This window comes from Nerophis lumbriciformis, linkage group LG34 (genome assembly GCF_033978685.3).
Source record: "Nerophis lumbriciformis linkage group LG34, RoL_Nlum_v2.1, whole genome shotgun sequence".
Taxonomy (NCBI): domain Eukaryota; kingdom Metazoa; phylum Chordata; class Actinopteri; order Syngnathiformes; family Syngnathidae; genus Nerophis; species Nerophis lumbriciformis.
In genome coordinates, this window is record NC_084581.2 from 14,394,764 (window position 1) to 14,420,683 (window position 25,920).

Genomic DNA, 25,920 nt, shown 5'->3' on the forward strand with positions numbered 1-25,920 from the left:
ACCAACACTAATAATCCAAATTGAAGTGAAATATTTTGGGCATCTTGACAGCAAGGATCGGTTTACGCACACAGACATACTCACAGGTTGTTCGCACACCAGGTGTGTGTGGAAAGCAAATAAGTGTGTGCAGGTGTCAGCATTGGAGTCAATGATGACGAGTTCTGAAGGGGCTGAGCTCATGCTGGGTGGCCTGGAAAACACATCAGGCATCTTAAACGTAAGCATGCTAGCACCAACTAGATGTTTATGCCGAGTGGCTACCAGCAATAGTTCAAGCGTATAAGAGAATGTTTCCATACTTGCAGATGAAGTGGATGACAGTGTTGTGTTTGCGGGCGGGGTCTGCGGGACACGTACTTCCTCCTTCATACATCAGCTCCACAACTTGGTCCTTGTACGAGAGCTTCCTGCTGGACTGGCCGCCGCTCAAAACGCTAGTGTCATCTTTAATGCACACACCTGCAACAAATACAATACACTTTAGTGAATGCACGGTGGGCATAGTGAACAAGGCATCGTGGGTAACTCGCACATGTGTGAAGTAAAAAAAACAGTGGTGTGGCACTGCTGAAACAGGAGTCATTTAAAATATTTTAGTACTTTATCAGCATACTTTGACATGCATTGTCTATTTGGTCATCTGAGCAGCACTAATCAGTAACTACGAAAGTCTGACATGTTTCATTAAACCTTAAAAAATGTCTGTTATGCTTATTTATTCAGGACGAGGAGTACAGTGCAGAGAAAAAGCTCTTGGAAGTTCTACTCTTTTTTTCTCACTACCACATTTTAGTTCCACATTCATGTTTGGACACTTGCCAAAGATGTAAAAGTACCTAGATGGAAATGATTGTCACGTGTCACAGGTTTGGCTATAGAATGATTACATTAGTCCTACTGAGTTTAAGTCTCATCTAATTGCACGCATGGATGATTTAAACAAATGCAAATTGGCGACAAGTTTAACAGGGCAGAGAACTTTTAAAGCCCCTATAGATAAATATGTAAGTTTTATAAACGGGATCAACATTAAATATCAAATTGAGGCCTATTTAACATGAATGTGGAGTCATCATGTAAAAACCCAAATAAGTTCATTTAAGGAATGTTTTCTTTCAAAACATGGTAATTTAAACTTCGGGAGTCAGACATACCTGTTCCGGGACTACATCCTGCATTGGCCACATCTCCACAAATGTTCATGCGGAACATCCTCCTGTGCTCATCGTGGTCATATACAGTGTAGCCTCCATCCCGAGTCAGACTGTTAAGGTCAAACAAATGACCTGCAGGGGCAAACATTTATTAGGAATTACAGAAAGACAAAAATTAAAAAATGAGTAAAAAAGGTAACCTGTAGCTGGGTTGGCAACTCTACAGCCATCATGCTGGCTGCTGTTCAGAGGGCAGGCGGCAGCTGTTAGCCACAAGAAGGTGTACAAACACTCCTCAATGGCAGAAATAAGGGTTGGTCGGGATTCCTGAAGGGGGATAGGAGTAATAAGTTACATTGGTAATTAAGAGAAATGAATCATATCAATATACTACCAAAATGAGAGCCATGTTGATTGCTGGAATTCTTTTAACTTACTACTTGTTTTTTATCACACTTGAATCGAATGATGGTGCTTTTCTTGCGGATTCCGTCAGGACAGGCCTGGCCACTGGTGTACTGTAGTTTCAGCACACTCTTGTCCCACGTAGGACCTGTCTTCACTTCCCCCAAACTCACATATTCATCCCCAACCTTCATGCAGGACGCAGCGTTTGATGGACACTTCCATGAACCTACCACGGCATGAAAACATCACTTATGCATTGTTTTTTGTTTTATTTTTATTACAATTTGCAGAACATTTTCTGCAAACTTGCAACTACTCATTTTCTTTACTTTTCACTTCCTGTCGGTGTCACAATTTGACAATGCACACAAAGGAGAACCACGCACCTCCCTGCGGAACCAGTGACTTGCAGACGTTAATGTAGAATCGTTTGCTGGTGTCGTCAGTCGAAGGCGCCACCTCCCAGTTTTGAGTATCCATGGCCAGAGGTGAGAGGTCATACGAATGTCCTTGATCGTCACTAGAGACAAGACACACGAATAACAATAATTACCACCTATGAAAATATATTTCAGTCAGTCAATCTTACTGGTAGGAGCAGCTGGTGGTTTTGACAGGAATGCACGCGAGAGCAGTGGGCCAGCTAAACAGGTACGTGCAGTCTGGGGTTTCCTTGATGAACTCTGGCGCTCCCTTGAGAAAAAAGTCCATAGAGCAATTAGCTATTAGATAGAACAATTGTATTTTTTGTGTTGGAAGTGTGAAACCCACAGGGTTCCTGTCAGGGTGACAGGAGAAATAAATCTCTGTGGATCTCTGGTATATCTGGTGACACTTCTCTCCATTGGTGTAGTTAAGGATGAGCTGATCTCCCACAAAACTCAGAAGCTGGTTTGCCATTCCTGCACACACATAGTGAAATGCAATTTATACACCAAAGATTAGTGATGTACGAAAACGTCGGCCACCGAAAAATTTGGGCCAAGAATGGCCAAAAATTGCATTTAATCCAAAATACTTATCACCGCAACAGTACCACAGGACCACACTGTTGGGAGTGGAATGGAGGCAACATGTCTGCAATTGATTTGATTGATTTTTTTGATTTTTATTAAGGATCCACATTAGCTGGTTGCCTCAACAACCCACTAGTCTTCCTGGGGTCCACAATTCAATACAATTACAAGTAAAAGCATATAATTATAACTACACAATACAGAAAAAATAAAATAAAATAAAAGCATCAATAAGAAAACAAGCAAACAATTTACAGTCACAGAATAATAATTACCATATAAATATAACTACACAATACAAAACCAAACAAATCATCAACGAGCAGACTAATTTAAAAACTCAGATAAAATATTACTCTCTTTTTAAAAACCTGTTTACTTTCAATGCCGGTGAGAATTCGAGGCAGGTTATTCCAGAGCGATAAAGATCTATAAATAAAAGATTTCCGCAAAGCATTCTTCCTGGGACGAGGTAGTATATAATGCCCCTCACTGGACGCCCTGGTATTGTGATTATGTATAGTGCTACTGTGAACTATTTGGGCCATGAGAAAAGCAGGAGTTTTACTACTGGTCACTGATTTGAACAATATTAGAGTATTAGCTGACAACCTGTTCTGCACTGTTAGCCAGGAAAGAGAAGCATGCATTTGGTTCACATTGGTTCTTAGTGAACAACCAAGAACCAGCCTAGCTGCCCTATTCTGGACAATCTGGAGCTTACTGATCTCACCACTTGCAGCAGACGCCCAGACTGTAGAACAATAGTCAAGATGACACATGACTAAACTCTTAACAATTTGACAAAGAAGAGGTGGATCAACAAAAGCAGCACATTTCCTGGAAACACCAACAGCCCTTCCCATCTTTGTAACTATATCACTGATGTGATTTGACCAGGATAGAGTACAGTCCAGCATCACACCAAGGAGCTTGGCACTTCTGACCTGCTGAACTGTTGAGATACCTAGCCTCAGATCCAACTTTGGGTCACAAGATAACCCTTGCCTAGTCCCCAATATAATACTTTTTGTTTTTGAGATGTTAAGGACAAGTCTGTTACATACTGTCCAGTCATGCACAGCTTTTAGTTCCTCACTCAATACTACATTAAGTACACTGCATGATGGTGCAGCATAATATAAGGTTGCATCATCAGCATAAAGAACCAATCTTGCACGCCCGGTAGCCCAAGGTAAATCATTGGTGAATATAGAAAAAAGTAAAGGTCCTAGGCAACTTCCCTGTGGAACACCACAATCAAAACTTCTGCTATTAGACAAGCTGCCATTAAGATACACCTGTTGTTATCTTGAGGACAAATAACTCTGCATCCACATTAAAGCCGAAGTATTAAAACCATAACATTTAAGTTTCTCTATTAAAAGAGAGTGGTCAATCACGTCAAATGCAGCACTAAAATCTAACAGCACAGCTCCAACCAACATAGAACTATCCATAGCATTAAGCCAATCGTCCGTCATTTGTATAAGAGCAGTGGATGTAGAGTGGCCCGTTCTATATACATGTTGAGAATCAGTTCCTAGCCCATTTGATTGAAAGTAAGCTTGAATTTGAGCATACACACATTTCTCCAGTATTTTACATAACCCAGGTAGGATGCTTATTGGTCTAGAATTGCCCTCATTAAAAGCCAATTTGGTATCCTTATGTAGAGGAGTAACCTTAGCCACCTTCCATATCTTTGGACACAGGCCCACTTGTAAACATTTATCAAAAATATGACAGACAGGCACTGATATGATACCAGCAGTCATTTTCAGTAATTTACTATCCAGGTTGTCTACACCAGCTACTTTGTTGTCCGGAAGAGAGTGTAGTAACCTCACTGACTTCAACCTGATGAAAATTCACAGTCCTTATTATCCATTATAATATTCCTAATGAGGTCAGCTGATTTGTTGTTATTGGATATATGCATACCATGCCTTAATTGAGATACCTTATCAACATAATAGTTATTAAAATGATTGGCAATGTCACATAGCTTAGTGAGTACCAACCCATTTGATTCCACAAAAGGTGTACAGACATTGTTCTTTCTACCCATGATTTCCTTCAAAACATTCCATAAGTTTTTGCTATCATATCTCACATCATACAACCTCTGTTTGTAATATTCCCTTTTTTTCAGTTTGTTTAACTTTGTGACCTGGTTTCTTAAGGAACAGTACTTATGCCTGTCATCAATTAAACCTGAGTTGACGGAGGCTTTTTTAGCCATGTCTCTTTCTGTCATTAAACTTCTAAGTCCATTATCAATCCATGGGGCAGACTTAGTTTTGACTGAAAACTTTTTCAAAGGGGCATGCTTGTCCACAACACTCATGTACATTAACATAAATAAGTTCAGTGCAGCCTAAGGGTCTTCCTCACTGCACACCTTGTTCCAATTTAAACAGGATATCCATCCATTTTCTACCGCTTATTCCCTTTGGGGTCGCGGGGGGCGCTGGAGCCTATCTCAGCTACAATCGGGCGGAAGGCGGGGTACACCCTGGACAAGTCGCCACCTCATCGCAGGGCCAACACAGATAGACAGACAACATTCACACTCACATTCACACACTAGGCCAATTTAGTGTTGCCAATCAACCTATCCCCAGGTGCATGTTTTTGGAGGTGGGAGGAAGCCGGAGTACCCGGAGGGAACCCACGCAGTCACGGGGAGAACATGCAAACTCCACACAGAAAGATCCCGAGCCCGGGATTGAACCCAAGACTACTCAGGACCTTCGTATTGTGAGGCAGATGCACTAACCCCTCTTCCACCGTGCTGCCTTTAAACAGGATATATCATCAATAAAACATTTTTCATCAAATCTCTTGTAAGACCTTGTAAAAATAATTTTCGCTTTAGGTTTAGGAACCCTTGTCTTTCTAGTGACAGCTATTATATTGTGGTCAGTAAAACCTACATGAACCGAGACTGCTTTGGAGCATTGGTCCGGAACATTTGTATAAATATGATCAATGCATGTAGGTAAAATAATACCATCACTATTACTACCTATTCTCGTGGGAGGGGCAACGATATGGGACAGATTGCAAGCATTTAAAATGGATAGTAACTTATTTTTGTTTGTACACCACTGTCCCAGCCAGTCAACATTCATATCACCCAGTAAATAGATTTCTCTATTCTCATCTGATATCCTGTCAAACATCTCACATAACTCCTTCAGATACAGAGCATCAGCACTAGGAGGCCTATAGAAACAGCATACTATAATTTGTTTCAAATAAGGCAGATGGACCTGCACACAAATAGCTTCAATGCTCTCCCTCATCAAATCATTACGCACTTTGATAGATAAATGATTCTGAACATAAATAGCCACCCCACCCCCAAACCTGTTCCTATCTTTCCTAAAAATTGAGAACCCCTCAATGGCTACAACTGAATCAGAAAAGGAATAATCAAGGTGGGTCTCAGAAATGGCAAAGATATTAATAAAATTATCTCTGATAATACACTCTACTTCCTGATACTTATTACGCAGGCTGCATACATTCACGTGAGCTAACACCAGGCCCCTATGAAGGCCCAGCTTAGTGCAGGACATAACAGTACTGGAAGTAGTCATGACAGAGGCCAAACCAAGATGCTAAAAACACCCACAAATGCCCATTCTAAAAAAGCCAGGGGGAAACCTTTGGGTCCCGATACAGCTGTCCATTTATGTACAGCCTATCCACTGTTAGTGCCACTCTCTTGTTCTGGGCTCGGTTCTCTCTCATGATCGGTGACAGTTTCTTCTCCTATCGTTGATCTCAGCCGGAAAGTGGTCATTTAACCAGAGAGAGGTCCCTTTCAGCTCCTTTCCTCTGCTTTTCACCAACTCTTTGTGCTTAAAATGCTCGAAACGAGCTATTATGGGACGGACTTTATTGTCCACAGGTCTGCCCATTCTGTGAACTCTGGAGAAAGTTATGTCTCTTACCACCTCCAGGGAGAGTTTGAGCTTATCCGACATGAACTCTTTTACAGTTTTTTCCGGATCGGCGTTGCCCTCTCGGATCCCCGAGAATATGAGATTGTCTCTCATGTCCCTGCACTGTACATCCAACAGCCAGGGGCGGATTAAGAAATTTTGGCCCCCTGGGCCTGACATGGTCTTGGCCCCTCAACCCCGCGCGTACACGCGTACACACACGCACGCACTATGCAATAAATACTGTATACTGTGAACAGACATGCACACTGTACTGTACAGAAGAGTGCACATACTGCACACACACTATTAGGTATACCACACAGACAAGCACAGGTTTCACACAGACACAGGTGGGGGGAGGGGATAAATGGCCTAAAAGTAAAAATTTTGGAAAATGATTACGCCCACTTCAGTGATGGTGCATTGGGTCATTTGAGAGATATTATGTATTGGAAGTTGGTACCTATCATGAAATAAACCCCCCACCCCACCCAAAAAACTAAATTGGACATGATTTTTGCCCCCTTTTCCTCCCTTCTGTCATTAAAAATAAAATAATATCTTAGGAAAACACTTTGGCATAACGGCAGCTGTGCAGCAAATTGAGGCTCAAAGTCTGTATCTATTTTGTGGGAAAGCTTGAGGAGGAGAAGGAGAAAGGTAAAATGATAACACATGCATCGGAGAGCACCACAAAGAAAGGTGTAGGCCAGTTCATGGTACAAGGGCTGCATGTAGGTCAAGATAGCCCATTTCCTCTGCCTGTCTTACCCATTCACCGAGAGACCACTGAGGACATAGAAATGCAAGTGGATATGGGGTTCGAAATACTGGCGTCGGTCAGAGGAGTCAATGTGGAGGATGTTTATAAACTTGTAGATGCACATATGACTGACAGCACAGAGCACAACAAAGGCTTTTCAAAGCTGTTGGCAGAGATGAACAACTTGGAAAAACCAGCAGGGCAGATCTTTTGTGGCACCCACACTACACTGGGCTTCAGCAGTGCCATGAATAAAGTGATGCGGTTGGCGGAGGCCGATATGAAGATGGAGCAAGTGCTACAGAGTTTCATGGTGGATCTGGATGTAGACAGCAAGAATGCTATAGTGGCTGGACAGGCACTGGACATGTCCTGAACTCAGTGTCAGACGTGGCTGCCGAATACTTGGATGAAGTGAAGCAGCTGACAGATCTCATGCTGCCCCATCTGAAGACTGTCCTGGCCAGGCAGAGGATGGACTATGGGATGGATGAGGAGACCTTCCCAATGGACCCTGTCAGTGAACAGGCTAGTAACATTGATGGCACCCCTGTGCACAACATTGGGATGGAGAGACAATGTGGCAAGGTGGACTACAGACTGAAGAAGTTGGGCACACTGAACGCAGTCAATAGGTCAATAATTTTACAGAAGAGCCAGGAGCTTCAGAGGTTTCAAGGCAGCAACACAAGCAAAAAGAGAGGTTGAACTCAACCTGGAGTAAAACTCATGAAGGCAAAATTCGAGAGTTGGGCTGACGAGAAACAAGAGATGGCTCAAAGACAGGAGAAGAAGAGACTAGACATGCTGGACACACTGAAATCTTTTGGTGGCCCCTTCACGATAGTGGGGAAGTTGAAAAGTTCCTTGTCGATGAAAGTCTGAACAAGAATGCAAAGCTGCAGAGAATGAAGCTTGAGGTTCAGTTTGCCAGAGAAAGCACCAAGCTTCTGCCTAAAGTCAATCCTATCTTCAGAATCCAGGTGACAGACAGTTCCCAGAAATGGCGAAAGTGCAATTCTCCCAGTCATAATGGATACTTAGAATTTTATGGTGGTGGTAAGTATTCATGAAAACAGGTAGCCTAACATTAGTGAATGGGTGAATTCTGGAAATAACAACCTAAAAATCTTACACAGTGCACCTTTAAGCAAGGGGTTACTTTCGTGCTTTCAATTTCGCAAAATCATCCACCACATCATTGAAGTCCAACTCTCTTGTCAGCTCACTCTCAATTGCCATTAGAGATAACGCATTTAATCTTTTCTGAGTCATTCTTGTGCGCAGCTCATTTTTGACTCTTGACAAAAGAGAGAATGAGCATTCTCCCTCACAGTTACTGACCGGTAGAGTGAGAAAAATCTGTAGCGCACTGTATGTATTAGGAAACGTAGGCTGTAGTCCAAAATGTATTATTGTTTTGAGCAGTCCTGAAGGGGTCCTCTCCTCATCAGTGTTGTTGAGCTGTATAAAAGATTTGAACTGTATAAGCTCCTGTCCAAGACTTTCATTGAGGTCAGATGAGTATGATTCAGTGAGAATCTTGGCCTTGTGAAGGACTGAAGCATTGGACTCTGTATCCAAAGAGAAAAGGACACTGAACAAATTGTTCAGATGTTTGTAGGCCTCCAGACGGTGATTAAGGCTTGAACTCAGTTGATCAATAGAGGCAATAAATGTCTCTATTTGAAACAGTTGCCTTCCCTCAAGCACAACATCTGGGGATGCTGATTCATCAGCAAACTTTTTACGTTTCTTCGTCCGTTCAGCCCTGTAAGATGGGGTGCCACCCAACATGTTTAAGGCTTTGTGCTCAAAATGATCAAATAGATCTCTTTGGGAGAGAACAAAGGTGCGCAGAGATTCCAGCAATCTAACTGCTGTACCAAGGTCCATGTCTGCTTTTTGAAGTTGCAGACTTGTGGCCTGAAATCTGGACAGAACAGTGTCCCAAAAGCCTGCCATGAAGGCCATCTCAAGTGAATCCAGCTTCCGCACTAGACTGTCAGCTTCAGTTTGTGTGTCTCGTTTCTCTGTGTCATCAGTGGAAATACCCTGTAGTGCTGCTCTTATTTTACTGTAGTTCTGCCACAGTGCTTTGGTAGATTCTGCACGGCAACTCCAACGCGTGTTGGATAAAGCTTTAAGTGTGAGATCTATGTTGGAATTGCCAAATACCCTGTCCCATCGGTGTGTGGATGCAGTTGTGAAGTTGTAAATAGACTGAATCAAGTCAAAATACTTAGAGACTTCATTTCCACATCTGTCAATGCTGTTGACTCCCACCAAATTCAAAGAGTGAGCTGCACATGGAATATAGTGTATTAATGGGTTGCTTTTCTTTAAGTGAGCCTGCAACCCATTATACCTCCCTGACATGTTGCTGGCATTATCATAAGCCTGCCCCCTGCAATTTGACAGCTCTAACCCTAGATTTTCCAACACAGACATGACACAGTTAGCCAAACTTTCACCTGTATGGCTAGTAATGGGCTCAAAACCCACAAAGCGTTCAACAACACTGCCCTCTTTGCTAACAAAACGGAATATGAATGTCAATTGGTCCACATAAGATAAATCTGGGGTTGAATCCACAATGATAGAGTAGTATTTGCTTGCTTGCAGTTCATCTGCTATAGCCTGTTTGGTTTTTGCACCCATCAATTCAATGAATTCCTCACAAATGGTGGAGGACAGATATGAGGTATTACCTCGACCCATCTGCCCAAACTTTCTGATGTGATCCTTTAGAAAGGGATCAAATTCAGCCAGGACCTCCAGAATACCAAGGTAGTTCCCATTGAGAGGAGACCCTAACGATTCATTTTTACCCCTAAATGCAAGGCCCCTTTCTGCAAGGAATTTAATGACTGCAACAACTCTTTGTAACACCTGCCTCCAATAGCTGCTCTCTGCCTGAAACTGTTTGAACAGGTCTGCATCAACTGTGGCACCTGTGGCGCGGTTCAAGACTGCTTGCATGCAGGTTATGTGCTCAGCACTTCGCTCATGTTCACCAAATCTTTCTGAGTGTTTCCAATCACAATAGCCTGTCACAAAAGAATGCGTTTTTGGGGAAAACAGTTTGCATGCAAAGCAGTAAACATTACCAGTAGAGGGAGAGTACATCATCCACTCTCTTTGTACTCGTTGTCCATTGGGCAGGTGTGAAGTAAAATGTTCATTGTTTAGGCATCGGGTTTTGCCTCCTAGCCTACTGTTCCTCACAGAAGCTGGATAATGGCTGTGACGGTTGTGAAATGATTTTACACCTCTTTGAATAAGAACTTCCTTCATTGACTCAGTGAGGGTATCAGCCCATTTAGCGGGATCACTAGGTAGAGTTGTCACTGTAGATGGTGTTGAAGAAAGATTCAACTCATTTTCTATGCTGTCCAGAGGTGCAGTGACCTCACATTCATCCGAGCAACTGGCTACTGCTGAGTTGGTTGAATCATTAGCATCCGAAGCATTTGGTTCAGTGCGTACACTTGTAGTGGTCTCAGGATCTTGGGAGCTACATGCTAGCTCAGGTGCATTGCTAACCTTAGCTGAATTTGCAGTAGCATTTATAGAATTGCTTTCAGCAGCTGTCTTTGTACTGAAGAAGCTGGAGATATTTGGAACACTCTCAAGTAAAACTGATTCCTTTTTTTTCTTTTCTTGCTGACTTTTTTTTCTAGCTCCTCCACTTAGACGTTTATGATCCATATTTCCCTTCTTTCTGTGCACATTGGCTCTTTGCCTATCACAACAGCTTAACCAACTGTGTGTGTGTGTGTGTGTGTGTGTGTGTGTGTGTGTGTGTGTGTGTGTGTGTGTGTGTGTGTGTGTGTGTGTGTGTGTGTGTGTGTGTGTGTGTGTGTGTGATGCAATTTTCAAAACTAGCAATCTAGCATTAACAGTCAAAAGCAGAAATCAGCTGATTTCTATAAGAACTGATAACAGATTTCCAATCAATGCTAAACTCAGACAGCGAAAGTCACTAGATGACGTTTTGAGTCGCCAGTCATGTATGGCCAAAAGTCTCTAAATCGAATGCCAACGTTGCTTAATCGCCAACACACTGGGACTCACTGAAGGACTGACAGTGAATAAAAAAAGATGATTAAGATAATTGTGTACTTTTCTCTTCTGATGTTTTCACTAAGGACCCCAAGCTATCTGCATGCAGCAACAATGTCTGACAGACAGGAGAGCGGAGTGGTCAGTGATGAATGGCAAGGGAACAGACTGATTTGTACTGAGGAGAAAGAGAGAGCCAATTACAGTGAAATAAATTCCAAAAGAGCCAAGTGACTAGCTGAAGGCAGGGACAAATGCCTTGGAGTGACCAACAAGAGTGCAAAGTACCAAATGGCAAAATGTGGGAAGACCAACAGGCAGATCTGCTTTTACCACTTATCTTCACAACCAAAAAGTCGCTAAATGATGTTTTCAGTCGCTAGCCAGGTATGGCCAAAAGACGCGAAATCTAGCGGTAAAGTCGCTCAATCACACTGACAGTGAAACAAATAATTTTAAAAAAGATAGTAATCGTACAATGTCTTGTACTTTTGTCTTCTTTCTTAATATTTCTCAAAGGACACCAAAATGTCGCTATCTGCAGGCAGCTTGCTAGCTATGATGGCAGCAACAATGTACCTTAGAGTGACTGACCAACAAGAGCTCAAAGTACCTAATGGCAAAATGTGGAGAGACAGACACAATAAATTGCATTAAGATGAAGAGAACTGTTGCTATTATTAATTTTAACAACAACCAGAAAGTCGCTAAATGTCACCAGCCAGGTATGGCCAAAAGTCGCTTAATTGGCCACACACAGTAACAGAGAAACAAACAAACAAAAAAAAAGATCATAAAGATAATAGTTGTACAACTTTGTGTACTTTTGTCTACTTTCTAAATATTTTCACAAAGGACACCAAAATGTTGCTATCTGCAGGCAGCTTGCTGGCTATGATGGCAGCAACGATGTCTGCCAGACAGGAGAGAGTGGTCAGTGACGATCGAATCGAGAAAATGACAAAATGGGTCAAAGACCAAAAAGTTATTAACTGACAGCAGTGACAAATGTCAGACTGTAAACTTTTTTGAAAGAAAAGGACAAAATGGGAAGATGCTGATAATAACAGCAAAATGGAAAATATAAGAATTTCCAAGTAATGCTCAACTCAAGTGTGTGTGTGTCGTGTGTGTGTGCGCGTTAAACTTCTTGTGGAATGATTTCAAATTATCTCTGAGTTTGAAATGAGGGAAAGGAAACCAAATTTTGAGCAGTCACTCACGAGTTCAAAGTACCAAATGAGGAGATTCTAAAAGAACAGACCGGTTTATGAAAGACTCGATGGGGGAGGGGCACAGCTAAGAATACTTGAGTGAGATTCTGTGATCCAAATTCGAGATAGAGCTTTTTGATAATGATAATTTGTCAGAGTAAGGTTGTGTAATCAAAATTTGAGAATGAGCTTTGCCAATCAATCAAGAATATTTGCATTAAGTTCTGTGATCAAAATTCAGAAACAACCTTTAATAATTGATAAAGAATATGTGAGTGAGGTTGTGTGATCCAATTTGAGAATTAGCTTTGATAATAATGATTGAGAGCCTCTGGCCCTCTGTGGATCGTGGCCGCGGGGCCAAGTTGGCCTGGCCCCTTGGGGCCTCTGACCCTCTATGGATCGGGGCCAAGTTGGCATGACCCCTCGGGGCCTCTGGCCCTCTATGGATCGTGGCCGCAGGGCCAAGTTGGCCTGACCCCTTGGGGCCTCAGGCCCTCTGTGGGTCGCGGCCGCGGGGCCAAGTTGACCTGGCCCGTTGGGGCCTCTTACCCTCTATGGATCGTGGCCGCGGGGCCAAGTTGACCTGGCCCTTTGGGGCCTCTGGCCTTCTGTGGGTCGCAGCCGCGGGGCCAAGTTGGCCTGGCCCTTTGGGGCCTATGACCCTCTGTGGGTCGTGGCCGCGGGGCCAAGTTGACCTGGCCCCTTGGGGCCTCTGACCGTCTATGGATCATGGCCGCGGGGCCATGTTGGCCTGGCCCCTTGGGGCCTCTGGCCCTCTGTGGGTCGCGGCCGCGGGGCCAAGTTGACCTGCCTCTGACCCTCTATGGATCATGGCCGCGGGGCCAAGTTGGCCTGGCCCCTTGGGGCCTAAGATTATTATTTTTGCAAAAGTAGTTTTGCATGCGTCGCGGCCGCGGGGCCAAGTTGGCCTGGCCCCTTGGGGCCTCTGGCCCCCTGGGCCTGGGCCCGGTAGGCCCGTTCATTAATCCACCTATGCCAACAGCGTGTCTTTAATGCGCCTATAGTCCGCGGTAAAAAAGTCGGTAGATCTCTGCATGTCAGTCATTGCGCCTCTCAGAAAGGCATTATCCTTTCTTAGATCCTCAATCTCCTTCTGACTGAATTCCAGGCTACTTCTCAAGTCACGGATGTCCTGCTGTAGTGCATCCAGAATATCCAGCTTGCTCAGTCTCGCGTTGATCGATTCCAATACCTATGCGTCCACCTCCATGCTACCGCCCGGCTCACCTCCGCTATCGGTCGAGCCACGCTGGGATCGGTGTCTCCTAGCTGGTTGTTTGACTTTACACGCAGCCCCACCAGACACCTCCTTCTTGTCACTCTTTTTGTTGGTCATCACAACTGTGATTGTCCAAAAACCCGGTATTCAAACGTGCGTTCGTTAAAATACCAAACTCAAGGCGAGCTGGAGGTTAGCGACTAGCTAGCTAGCCACCTGGCTAAAAACAAACCAAGCTAGCTAGCGGTCGGTGATGTTTTTAAACAAACAAGGACACCTAGCAATGTGGATGTATTTTAAAATATCTAAGTTAGACCAACGGACAGTGATCTGCAAAATGGTTATTTGGATGGCAAGAGGCAGGGAGCAAACCTGGAACCCTTAAGTTGCCTGGATGCTGGGCTTCCGCAGGATGTCTGGATGATCTGTCTGATGCTGAATGCCTCATTGATTGGCAGCGAAATATCTAATGACTGTCTAGTTTTGATGGAGTAGAACAACCCTCTGTATGGTCCCTGTTGATTTCTTCTTTGAGACGCATTGACTACGTCTCTGGTGCAATTCAGTATTTGGCCTATTCATTATAAAATATATTATGTTATTCTTATTTTCCCAATAGTATTGTTGGAATACCAGTGGGAAATATTTTCATTATAATATGATTTGTTTTTTGAAGGATAAATATTTATTTGCGCAATTTGTGTTGGCCCTGTGATGAGGTGGCGATTTGTCCAGGGTGTACCCCGCCTTCCGCCCGAATGCAGCTGAGATAGTCTACAGCACCCCCGGCGACCCCAAACGGGACAAGCGGTAGAAATGGATGGATGGATTGCAACGCCTTGATGCAGTTAGTACACAGTCAAAATCATAAATGTAATGGTAATAATAACTTGCATAATAATGAATGTCGGTGTTTAAGTTTTCTGCCTTGGTTTCTTCATTTTCGGTTTTGTCCAAGAATATTCTTTTTGGCAAAAATACGACATATTTGGTAGTGTTTGTTTAGATATGTGCACATTGTCACCTGCTATCTTATGGTTGCTTTCTTTCACTTGGCACGAGGAGACGATGTTGCTTCCAGTGTCTTTGTCAGTGCAAACGCCTCTCTGGAGCCCGTCGCAGACCGACAGGTGGTAGATGTACTTGTCACTTCTCACTTGGTAATCTTTCCCCTTCAGGGAGTTCAGATTGAACTCGTAGCCACTCCTTTGGTCATGGACACGACACTCATCCCCTGAGAAGCCGAACACAAAGAAAGCACTACGGTTTCATGATTTATCGCTGAACACTACAATATTAAACACTACCGGTACTTTGCATCCACCAAAGGTGTTAGTTAGCTAGCAGTTGTGCTGTGGCTTTAAAGTTTGCTTAGTGAGGAGTGGGTTCTTTTCATGTTTCAGTTTCCAGGAACTATTGTATTCACTATTCTAAGAGTCTGACTAACCTTGGGACTTCCTGATGGGACAGGCTTCAGACGTCCTCCAGATAAAGACATACTCACAGCCATCCTGCCGGTCGAACATGGGGGAACCCTGCACACACAAACACCAATAAACAATGAAGCTGTTTAAAGTTTTAACAAAATAGCCACATGTACATGGGCAAAATGTATTTAGTCTGATCATAATTTGGATTACAATGTTGCTGTGTACATGAACCCCCGTGACGTGCATTTTAATACATCACACCTTTAATCGGAATACTTTATTTTGACATGCGCAGCACATACCGTAAACAGATGTAGAAGAAAAAGAAGAAGAAGCAATGACTTCCGCTGTAAACAAACATGGCACTATGCATTTCTGCTGGTTCAACGTCACGTTATTTATAAAAACTATTTTCTGTTTGCTACTTTTGTTTTAGCTCTCCTTTTGAAATGGAACTGTTGTGATATGTACATGTTGCGACATGTTAAGACATTCTGTGTACGTGCCTGAGGATAGCAGTTAGCACTTGCAGTAGCTTTAAGGCCGTGAATAAAACAGCTTGTTGAGACGACAAATGGATCACTCCTTTTTTTTGTTACTTCGACACATGACACTTAATACCAAACTTTTGTTTTTGCTTGTCTCGGTTTTAGAGCAACAAACATAACAGTATATAACGCTACTTCTGGACATGTTGAATCGGAAGAGACAGCAGCAGGACAATGGCTTAATTTTGGGACTATAAAATGTAATCCCCCCTCCACCACAAAGTATAGCTGACGTCAAAGACATGCGCAGTAAGGATAATTTTGACCCGGAAGAAGTGTTTACATGCCCTCCAATCTGAATGACTTTAGGATAAACCACCCGTCTTGATCAGAATGAAGCATTTCTATTCCGGTTAAGATTTTAATCCAATTAATTGTGTCCAAGTGCACATAGCTAGTGACACTAAGAACTAAGGAAGAGTTAGGACATTTGTACATAAAGGAAACACTGAAATAGATTTTTTTGCTAAGTATGAAACAAAAGCAAAAAAACAAGGTGGTAGAGAAAAAAACAAAACAACAAAAGTGGTATATGACAAATAATCCTTAGTGATCAATACTGTTATTGATTACTCACTGGGCTGTCGTCACAGAGCAAGATGATGCGTGTCGAGTAGCGTGACGAAGCACCACAAGGGTCCCCATTATGATAGAGGATGCTAATGGAGCCATCCTCCGCCACCTGGGGGCTGGCCTGGACCAAACCCAGGTTGTAACTGGTGCTGCCAATCACCCCACAAGCACCCAAAGGACCAACTGGATTAAGATTTTTTAAAAAGACAAATTTAACATTTTTGAAAATATCAGGTTCAGCTCCACTTTAAGTATGGCCGTGTAATAGAAAACAAAAAGACGTGGACACTGACCGGGACAGTCCTTCTGAGGCGGGAGGGGTTTGCAGATGTTGATGTAGAAGCTGCGTGACGTTACTACATCCGTATCTATGGCAACCCAAGGTCTGTCCTCTCCACCTCGGACCAGGTGACTTAGGTCATACTCGTTTCCATGTGAATCTAGTGGCCACACCAAGATGTTTACTTGACATGGTGATGATCATTTGAGCTTATGCAATAGGAGACTGCATTGTGTCTTTACCAATGACGCGGCAGTCCACCGGGGCAGGGATGCAGGCCAATGCGGTAGAAAACTCAAAGAGCACATCGTGAACGACATGGCTGGGTAACGTGCTCAAGTCTTCCCGCAGCAGCTTTAATGAGCCTGGGTGAGCGGTTTGATTGCACACGAAATTGATGGTGAAGGTGTCCCGAGTTGCTGAAGAAGAAAAGGAAAAAAATTTAAAAACGCTGTTAGAATACAGAAGACTAATCTTAAACATTTGTGTATTATTTGATGTTACCTGTAGAATCATCCCGAGGTCCCTTGTATGTTAGTTTAAGTAGGCCTTCTGTGGAATACTGCAGGGTCTTCTCCACCCCCACCGGGCTAACGGGATGCCCGTCTTCCAGCTCGCAGCCCGTCATTCCCGGTCCACATTCTGCCAGATCCGAACAGATGTTCACCTACAAGGTAATGTACTGTTGATCAAGTGTTTACTTTTGCCACGTGTTAATACAATTAAATACTTTTTCTAGTATGTGTCGGTCTTACCAGGAAGTCCTTTCCATTGGCTCTGGTCTTGTATCCAGTCTTGGAGGCGAGAGGCTGTAGGTTGAACTCCAAACCGGTGTTGGGGTCAATCACAGCACAACTCTGGGAGAAGAAGAAAAAAAGTCATATTTTTGTAGAGCGCCATCATTCTTAACTCCACCAATCAGGTATGTGCAAGCAGCTAACTTACATTGTTCTTGGTAATGGTAATGGCGCAGGCGGCCTTGGTCTCCCATATGAAGTTGGCTGTACAGTTTTGGTACATGAGGAATCGGGGGCCCATTGACTGCATGGTGATGGTTACAAAATAAGTAACTCATATAGACTGTTAGGCCTCCCAAATAGCTTAAACGTACCAGAGTTCCCCTAGAACACACAAGGTGGATGCGTGTTGTGTACGTCAACATCTGGCCATCAGACTCGCAGGTGGCGCCGTCTGTGAACTCCAGCATTAGCCGGTCCCGCCCCTCAATGATCGGGCCACGCTTGGAAATACCCATGTTGCTGATGGACACCTCTTCCCTGGGAAAACCCTGGAACACATAATTTTTATGAGCGTTTCCATTCTTTGGAAGACCTTAGTATTGTTAATCAGTTGTAAAGGGCAGCAGTTTGACACCTGAGTGGTGGTGTACTTCATCTGGCAGACAGAGGCATGGCGGTCGCAGCCCGTGACGGCGTTGATGGGTCGACATATGTTGATGTAATACTTCCTCAGGTTCATAGTGTCAGACAGGTCCATTGCTTGCCAGTTGCCAGCGGAGGATGTGCGAGACAAGCTGAAGACAGAAGGAAAATTAACATTTTAGTGATGTTAGATGCAGTTTGTCTGTTCAAACATCAAAACTTTATTAGTAATTACAGTACCTGGATAAGTCATACTGGTCAAGGGTGTTGGGATCCGTCACCAAACACTCATGAGGTCTTTCAGGACACGCATATGATGTATACCAGCGGAAGTTATACGTGTACTGGTCCTCCACCTGGATCCGGTGAATAATATTACAGAAGTATGGAAACTGCTTGTAAAAGTGAGAAATAAATCAAAGCAACATGCAAGCCAGGATGTCTACCTGAAATTCAGGTTTTCCAGCGCCAGCTTCAGGATCACAGAGGAAGGATATGAGTGTGGATCGGCGTGTGTGCTGTTCATTGTTGTACTGAGAACCATTGCTGTACGACAACTGGATCAGGCCGTCATAGTAGGACAGTCCGGAGTTTGCATCGCCAAGACTCCAACTACTAAAATGGGAGGCATATAAAAACAAACGCATGACACATATTCAAAAGGCAAGCAAATACAATTAAACCGATAGATGTAGAGCAATGGGTGAATAGGATTGGGCATCTTCTTATATACCCTCCTCCTGCAAAGATTTGCATTTTTTCATTAAGATTCATGCTTTAGTCACTGGGAAAAAAAAAAAAAAATCTTTTGATAGAAAAGTATAAAATGAAACAAACTCCAAATATATTTGAATTACCTTTTTTCTACTTGACACGCGCCAGCCTTTTCAGGACAAGTGGCAGCTTTAACCGGGCCGCACACGTTGATGTAGTAGTCATAGTTGTCGTTGGTCAGGTTGTAGAAGCCGCCGTCGGCCTTGGAGAGTGGCGACAAGTCGAAAGAAAAGCCTGGCGAAAAGAGTTTTAAATTACTTTCTTTTGATCAAAGTCAAGACCTTTCCTGAAGCGTGTGAGATGTACCGGCCTGTGCGTCCTCCACCTTGCAGTTGTCCCCCTGTGTTTTGGAGAGGACGCATGCAGCGGCGGTGTACCACTCCAGCTCGTACACACAATGATCAGACGAAACGCTGCGAAGGACGGGGGCGCTCTTCAGATCTCCTGCAAAGAGACACAAGTTACACTAAAAACAAATATATTAGTGGCTTAAAACACTTTCACTTCATTTTTAAACCTTTAGTAATATTTGAGGTGTATTGGTATTACTGGCAACACATTTATTCATCCAGTTTGTGTATATACATAATAAAGTACTACCTAACTTAACGTTAAAGAGACAAAAGGTTGACAGATCACCAATATATACATTGCATTTCTTCTATTAGGGGTGTCTTAAAAAAATCGAATACTTGACAATTTGATTAGGGGTAGTCTGGTTGGACTATCAAATCAAATCAAATCAACTTTATTTATAAAGCACATTTAAAATTTACCACAGGGGTAGCCAAAGTGCTGTACAATGAGCAGGTTAAAAGATAAAACGAGTACCGAGCAAACACAACACAACACAAACAGAACATGATAAAAAAACATAAAACATCGCAGTTGGCTCGTGGGACATTGAAACCTTGGACACTGAAACCCCTCCTCCCTTCATGGAAAGAAGGCAAGTTGTGTTGAGTGGGATGCTGCCAGTCGGAAGCGTAGCAGGCCGTGCCACTAAGCCAGAAATTGGACCTGTAACTTTGTCTAGTTCACTTGAGACACCTCCCCCATCACAGCTACCCTCTGGCACTGGTAATGATACTTGCACTGGTTCATCCATGAAAACCTTGTTACGTTTATTTCTTTTGGGGGTGCCCCATGTGGGGCCAAATTTGTCATTTCATTTTGCCTGCCAAAGGGTGGTTTCCTAAATTTGATTGATATTTTTACAAACCTCTTTTCAAACTCAAAAGGTCAATTATGGCATATCCGCAAAGATAATTAGTTGTCATCTAATGAATGTGACGATCTCCTCTACCTTATATATGGTGGTATGGGGCTTAACTCCTCACCCATGCTGCTGTTCAAATAAACTCGAAATATTAAAGTATGTATATGCAAAAAATGATGTAAGATGTTATTTGCACTTATTAAACAAACTTTATTATTTACATTTAGACTCTGTGTTTCACGGTTAAAGTCCCTGTGTTCAGCTGGCGGCCCATTAACACATTTTCACTTTGGCCTCTGGAGGCAAGAAGTTTGGGCATCCCTGTTCTAGATTGTCAAGTCTGATTGTCTTCCTAGTGCCCCGACAGAACCAAAGCAGACACCGGTGGGGCAAGCCGAGGACCTCACTAAACTATCCAATTTCCGCCATGTTTATTTGTGTATCCAAGTGTTATACAGTAGCCCTTTTGAGGTGGAAAAAGTTGCATATAAAATCTTGAATATTGGAAGTTATACCCATTGCATGCATGTAGCAAACATGTTTTATGGGCCAAAATATTTTGCCCATGGGAAAACATACCCATTTGCCCATCTCTGATTTTAACGACTCAGATTCAAATATTAAAAAATCCCTAGTCTGTGACAGCTATACTTCCTATTATTATTCTTGTTATAACAAGAATAATATTAATCATTATGTGTATTCAGCACACCTGGCTTGCACTTGAGCGTCAGGATAGTTTGAATCTTTGTTGTTTTGCTACATAAATCTCCATCAGTGTACACCAGTCTGATGTCATCTCCTTTTTCAGTCTTCTGGGGGGAGGAAAGGAAGCTGCCCAGGCTGATGACTTTATTGTCTTTATCTGAAACACAAAGACATTGATATCAAATATTTCTAGCAACAACAAATAACTTTGATGAGACATCTCTCTTCTTACCTACGGCACAAATGGCAGCGTTCTCCGGACAGCCGGCAGCTCCTCCTGCCTGGATGACTTTGTGGCAAACGTTGAGGTAGAAGCGCTTCAAGTTGTCTTCTGGGGATTCAGCATCCACTGCCTCCCAGTTCACGTTCAAGTCTGATCCTGACACATTCAGGACACAAACTACTTAGAAACAAACTAATATTTTACTTAAATCCATCATTCTGTCCTTGTCCCTGATTAAAAGCAAACTTAATTTCCACACTCACCAGGGTATTTTGTGAGAGGTGAAAGGTCGTAATGCTTGCTGCCATCTGTGACCCGGCACAGAAGATCCTCTTTCTCCTTGACACAGGCGTGCGCCGTCTGCCAGTTAAAGTAGTAGGTGCAGTCGGTTTCCCCAACAAATACTGGCGCTCCTATGCCACTATTGGCTGAAAAGCATTAAAGAATTAGCTGCCCTGTTCCTGCCACCAGGCGACACCTCATCGATGATGAAACTGAAGCTTCATACTTGCATTCCTGTTACACTCAAAGTTGATGATGGTCACCCTCTGAAAGCCAGTGGAGCACTTGGTGCCCTCAGGGTAGATTAAAGTCAGATCTCCATCAGAATAACTAAATAAGATAGGAGGCATGTTAAAAAAAAGCCATGTTCTATCTAAAATGCATGAATCAGATGAAAGCCACAAGCAAATATTACCGTAGAGTCTGGTTCTGATATCTACCAGCCACCTTCTTGACGTTGCCTGTTTTTTTCACCTGGCAGGATGATACAAACTCTCCCAGGTTGCTGCATTCTTCCGTGGGGACTTTTCCACACACGTTCAAGTAGTAGATATAGCTTTCTGTCCCGTCACTGTTTGAAGAATGGGCGTAGTATGGATGGTCTTTGGCTAGACAAAAACACACACTTTAAGTACATATCCTCTATGAGTGTTCCTCTCTCCCTTTGTGGTCTTCAGATGGCTGTTTCCAGCACCATGTCACAAAGTTTAAATGATTACAAGCTAAAAATTATGGTGGCTAATTGCGATGCAATGGTGCAAACGTACAGCTTAGTGTAAGAGGGGTCAAATCAACGGAGATGTCATGCTGCTGGCTGGTGAGTTTGCACGTGTTGCTCTCCAAATAATCTCTGTGACAGGCGTATTCCGTGGCCCACTCCACCTCATACCGGCAGTTGGCCTTCGCCGTCATTTTAGGAGTGCTGCCCTGCGACACAAAAAAGGGTTGTTGATGTTGAACACACAGGGAGCAGCAGTTGTAAATGTGTGTAACCTACTGAATGTCTGCTTGAAGGACAGATGAAGCTGATGGTGACGGCAGGAGTGTGTCCATTGCAGAAGACTGGAATCAAGTCGGCACTCGCTTGGTACTGTAACCCGAGTCTTCACACACAGAAGATGATGCCAAACACATGCCAAACAAATCAAACATGATTCTACATTGTGCAGGGTTTTTAGGAAAATCAGCTACCTGTCATTGGATAGGAGCTGCAAGGGCTTGGTGGGGGAGCCCATGTCGTAGGCCACGTCCTTGGTGACAAGGCAGGCTGCCGAACCTTCTGGACAACGTGCTTCCGACCCATCTGACAGAGCATAGAAGCATGTGAGGCATGGCTAGCTACCGGTATGTCATATCCAATAAAGCCTCAAGCATGTAATGTATTTTAGAGTAGGGGTGCCATCCAAATCTGAATAATCCACAAAATGTGTGACATTGTAGAAAAACAGCAGAATATAAATTATGAGAAAAGCATATTGTGAGTGCAAGCCAGTGGGAGCTAGGAGAGGCAGGGTGAATCCCGCTCAAGTCCATCTTTGTATGACGGTCTAGTGTAAGTACCCCACTAAATACTGTTGTTTCCTTTACTTATTTTAAACACAAGGAGCAACAATGACTGAATTAAATTTAAAACTGCTTAGCGACTGACTGAGGCTGCGGCAGATGTTGATGTAGAAGTCCACGCTGTCGTCACCGTCGTCCACCAGGTAGCCGTCACTTATTTTGATCAGAGGACTGAGGTCGTGTTTCTTACCGTCCGAGTCAAAAGCAAAACAGGGCACCTGCACGCAGACGAGGAACATTTAATGATGAAAGTTTAATGTATCTAATGCTTCACGTTCTGGACTTGTTTGTGTCCTTCGTACCTCTTTGTGAGGCTTGAACTTGTCGCTCTTGCAGGCGACGTAGGTCCTCCATTCAAAGTAATGCATGCACTGAGACACGGCCACAAATTCTGGGGTGCCCTGCAACGACAACAAAACAAGGTCCATAAAAGCATACTTGGATTATTTTCTGTGGAACAAACAGCTTTTTATCTCTGGAAAATTTGAAAATCTTGTGCAATGTCTTTCACAGAAGAATGAATGCTGTAACAGCTTCAATGAGGGGATCAATTCCACTTCCTTTAGGTGTCCCAATAATTATGTACACACATTGTTTTATGCATACTACAACAGCAGAGTGTAAAGTAAATTTTTTACCCAAAGAAAGTGATATTTTGGATCTCTACTCCAGAGACAAACATGAGACAGACGAACAAGACATCATGCAGGCCAAGTTTAGACCAGCAAGACATAGACCAGTTCTAGTCTCAGTGGCCTTGTGGTTAGAGTGTTCGCCCTGAGATCGGTAGGTTGCGAGTTGAAACCCCGGCCGAGTCATACCAAAGCCTATAAAAATGGGACCCATTACCTCCCTGCTTGGCACTCAGCATCAAGGGTTGGAATTGGGGGTTAAATCACCAAAAATGATTCCCGGGCATGGCCACAGCTGCTGCCCACTGCTCCCCTCACCTCCCAGGGGGTGAACAAGGGGATGGGTCAAATGCACAGGACAAATTTCACCACACCTAATGTGTTTGTGACAATCATTGGCACTTTAACTTTAAATGTTGAGTCTTGAGTCAGGGTGTTGATGTATTTTCTTTAGCTTTCTCAGAGAGACTTTACTTTCTTTTCTCACAAGTCAGCTGCCTCTTGTTAGTATTTATCACATTTGTCAGTCGCAGTCTCTCAGTGTTGTCTTTGTGGTGCACTGCTGCTGATAATCACCACCACAGACCAAATGTCTACTTCTGCATGTGCAGATTTTAGCGCACCTCTGATGTTTCAACTTGACTTGCAGAGCATTCCGTAGAAGTACTTGTTTGTGACGCGACAGGAAGTGATAAATGTCTTTCTCGACAACCTGCTAACCTCCAAGCCACAGACAGTCACAAAAACATAACAAGCGGTCGTTTTTATCACATTCACATACGTCATTTTAGCTGGATGCTTAATTTTTCCAGTACAACTCATTGATTTACTTTCTATTTGACCATGACAATGCATGTGGCTAATGCTAATTCGCAAGCTGCTAGCACATGTTAGTCACATGCTGAGGAAGTGTCATACAGTATAAACATTCATTAACACATATTCTCCTCATTTCAGCACCAATACATGTTTAAGGGAGTGTGTTAGAAGCATAAAAAGAAACATGGAGGCAACTTGGAGCTCACCATGGTTTTCCCACACTGGAAGCCAATGGTGGTCTGGATGTTGTTGTCACTCGCAGGACATTTGACCGTGCTGTTGTAATCCAGCACGGTGCCTGACGGCGTCTGCAGAGACAGCTCACCTGTACGGTGGAGGGGTAAAGAGAGGTCAGAGGTTATTGTGAGGAGTTACATGAAAATAAAAGGAAGTTAGGACATGTTGATGTGAGCTGGAAAGAAGGACCCTTGTGCAGCAAAAAGTCTTGCACATCTGTACAAAAGCAGGGATGTCCAAACTACAGCGACGCAGGCCAAGTTTAGATGAATAAGCAATCTGACCAACCATGTTTTCATCCATCCATTTTCTACCGCTTGTGCCTCTCGGGTTCGTGGGGGGTGCTGGAGCCTATCCCAGCTGCACTCGGGCAGAAAGCGAGGTACACCCTGGACAAATCGCCACCTCATCGCAGGGCCAACACATACACATTGACACACGAGGGCCAATTTAGTGTTGACGATCAACCTATCCCCAGGTGCATGTCTGAGGAGGTGGGAGGAAGCCGGAGTTCCCGGAGGGAACCCATGCAGTCACGGGGAGAACTCCACACAGAAAGATCCCCGCTGCACACGGGCGGAAGGCACGGTACACCCTGGACGAGTCGCCACCTTATCACAGGACCAACACAGATAGACAGACAACATTCACACTCACATTCATTCACTAGGGCCAATATATATATATATATATATATATATATATATATATATATATATATATATATATATATATATATATATATATATATTTCTATATATATATATATATATATATATATATGAGAAATAACAGCTACCAACCATTCACGAAATCCAACACAACACTCCAATACGTGCACCATGACAGCAACCACCCACCCACCACCACGAAAAGAATACCTACCGGAATTAATAAAAGGCTATCGATGCTGTCATCTAGCAAAGCTGAATTCGACCAAGCAACCGCCCCGTACCAAAAAGCACTTGATGAAAGCGGATACAACTTCACCCTCACCTATGAACCCACGCCAGGAAACCAACCAAAAAAGAGCCGAAAACGAAACAACATTATCTGGTACAACCCCCCATACAGCAAAAATGTCTCGACTAATATTGGCCACAAATTCCTCACTCTGATCGACAAACACTTCCCCAAAGGCAACACCCTAAGAAAAGTATTCAACAAGAACAGCATTAAATTGAGCTACAGCTGTTTGAACAATATACGACAAATTATTTCAAATCACAACAAAGCAATCGCAAAGGAGCCGTCTGCCCCCAGACAGAGCGACTCCAAAACCAACAAAGGCTGCAACTGCCGCAAGAAACCTGATTGCCCTCTCAACGGGGGGTGCTTACAAACATCAGTCGTTTACCAATCAAAGGTAACACGCAAGGACATTAACACATCCGACACATATGTAGGATTAACCGAGGGAGAGTT

At 43.4% G+C, this 25,920-nt stretch overlaps 1 protein-coding gene across 1 annotated transcript in view; it reads right to left on the reverse strand.

The window, feature by feature from the left end:
- igf2r (insulin-like growth factor 2 receptor) overlaps nt 1-25,920 on the reverse strand; it is a 60,344-nt gene that overhangs the window by 23,487 nt on the left and 10,937 nt on the right. The window contains exons 3-35 of the mRNA XM_061929475.2: nt 24,465-24,583; nt 23,110-23,208; nt 22,893-23,025; nt 22,436-22,547; nt 22,242-22,347; nt 22,012-22,171; nt 21,660-21,852; nt 21,471-21,574; nt 21,226-21,390; nt 20,972-21,118; nt 20,744-20,896; nt 19,119-19,256; nt 18,896-19,046; nt 18,485-18,653; nt 18,279-18,394; nt 18,031-18,190; nt 17,768-17,944; nt 17,602-17,697; nt 17,412-17,513; nt 17,161-17,323; nt 16,899-17,075; nt 16,670-16,816; nt 16,381-16,559; nt 15,273-15,360; nt 14,850-15,059; nt 2,337-2,467; nt 2,155-2,258; nt 1,952-2,085; nt 1,595-1,791; nt 1,358-1,484; nt 1,158-1,289; nt 303-462; nt 85-193 (exon numbers count right to left, since the gene is read on the reverse strand). Coding sequence (XP_061785459.1) covers nt 85-193; nt 303-462; nt 1,158-1,289; nt 1,358-1,484; nt 1,595-1,791; nt 1,952-2,085; nt 2,155-2,258; nt 2,337-2,467; nt 14,850-15,059; nt 15,273-15,360; nt 16,381-16,559; nt 16,670-16,816; nt 16,899-17,075; nt 17,161-17,323; nt 17,412-17,513; nt 17,602-17,697; nt 17,768-17,944; nt 18,031-18,190; nt 18,279-18,394; nt 18,485-18,653; nt 18,896-19,046; nt 19,119-19,256; nt 20,744-20,896; nt 20,972-21,118; nt 21,226-21,390; nt 21,471-21,574; nt 21,660-21,852; nt 22,012-22,171; nt 22,242-22,347; nt 22,436-22,547; nt 22,893-23,025; nt 23,110-23,208; nt 24,465-24,583 — 4,658 coding nt within the window. The remainder of the gene's footprint in view (nt 1-84; nt 194-302; nt 463-1,157; nt 1,290-1,357; nt 1,485-1,594; nt 1,792-1,951; nt 2,086-2,154; nt 2,259-2,336; nt 2,468-14,849; nt 15,060-15,272; nt 15,361-16,380; nt 16,560-16,669; nt 16,817-16,898; nt 17,076-17,160; nt 17,324-17,411; nt 17,514-17,601; nt 17,698-17,767; nt 17,945-18,030; nt 18,191-18,278; nt 18,395-18,484; nt 18,654-18,895; nt 19,047-19,118; nt 19,257-20,743; nt 20,897-20,971; nt 21,119-21,225; nt 21,391-21,470; nt 21,575-21,659; nt 21,853-22,011; nt 22,172-22,241; nt 22,348-22,435; nt 22,548-22,892; nt 23,026-23,109; nt 23,209-24,464; nt 24,584-25,920) is intronic.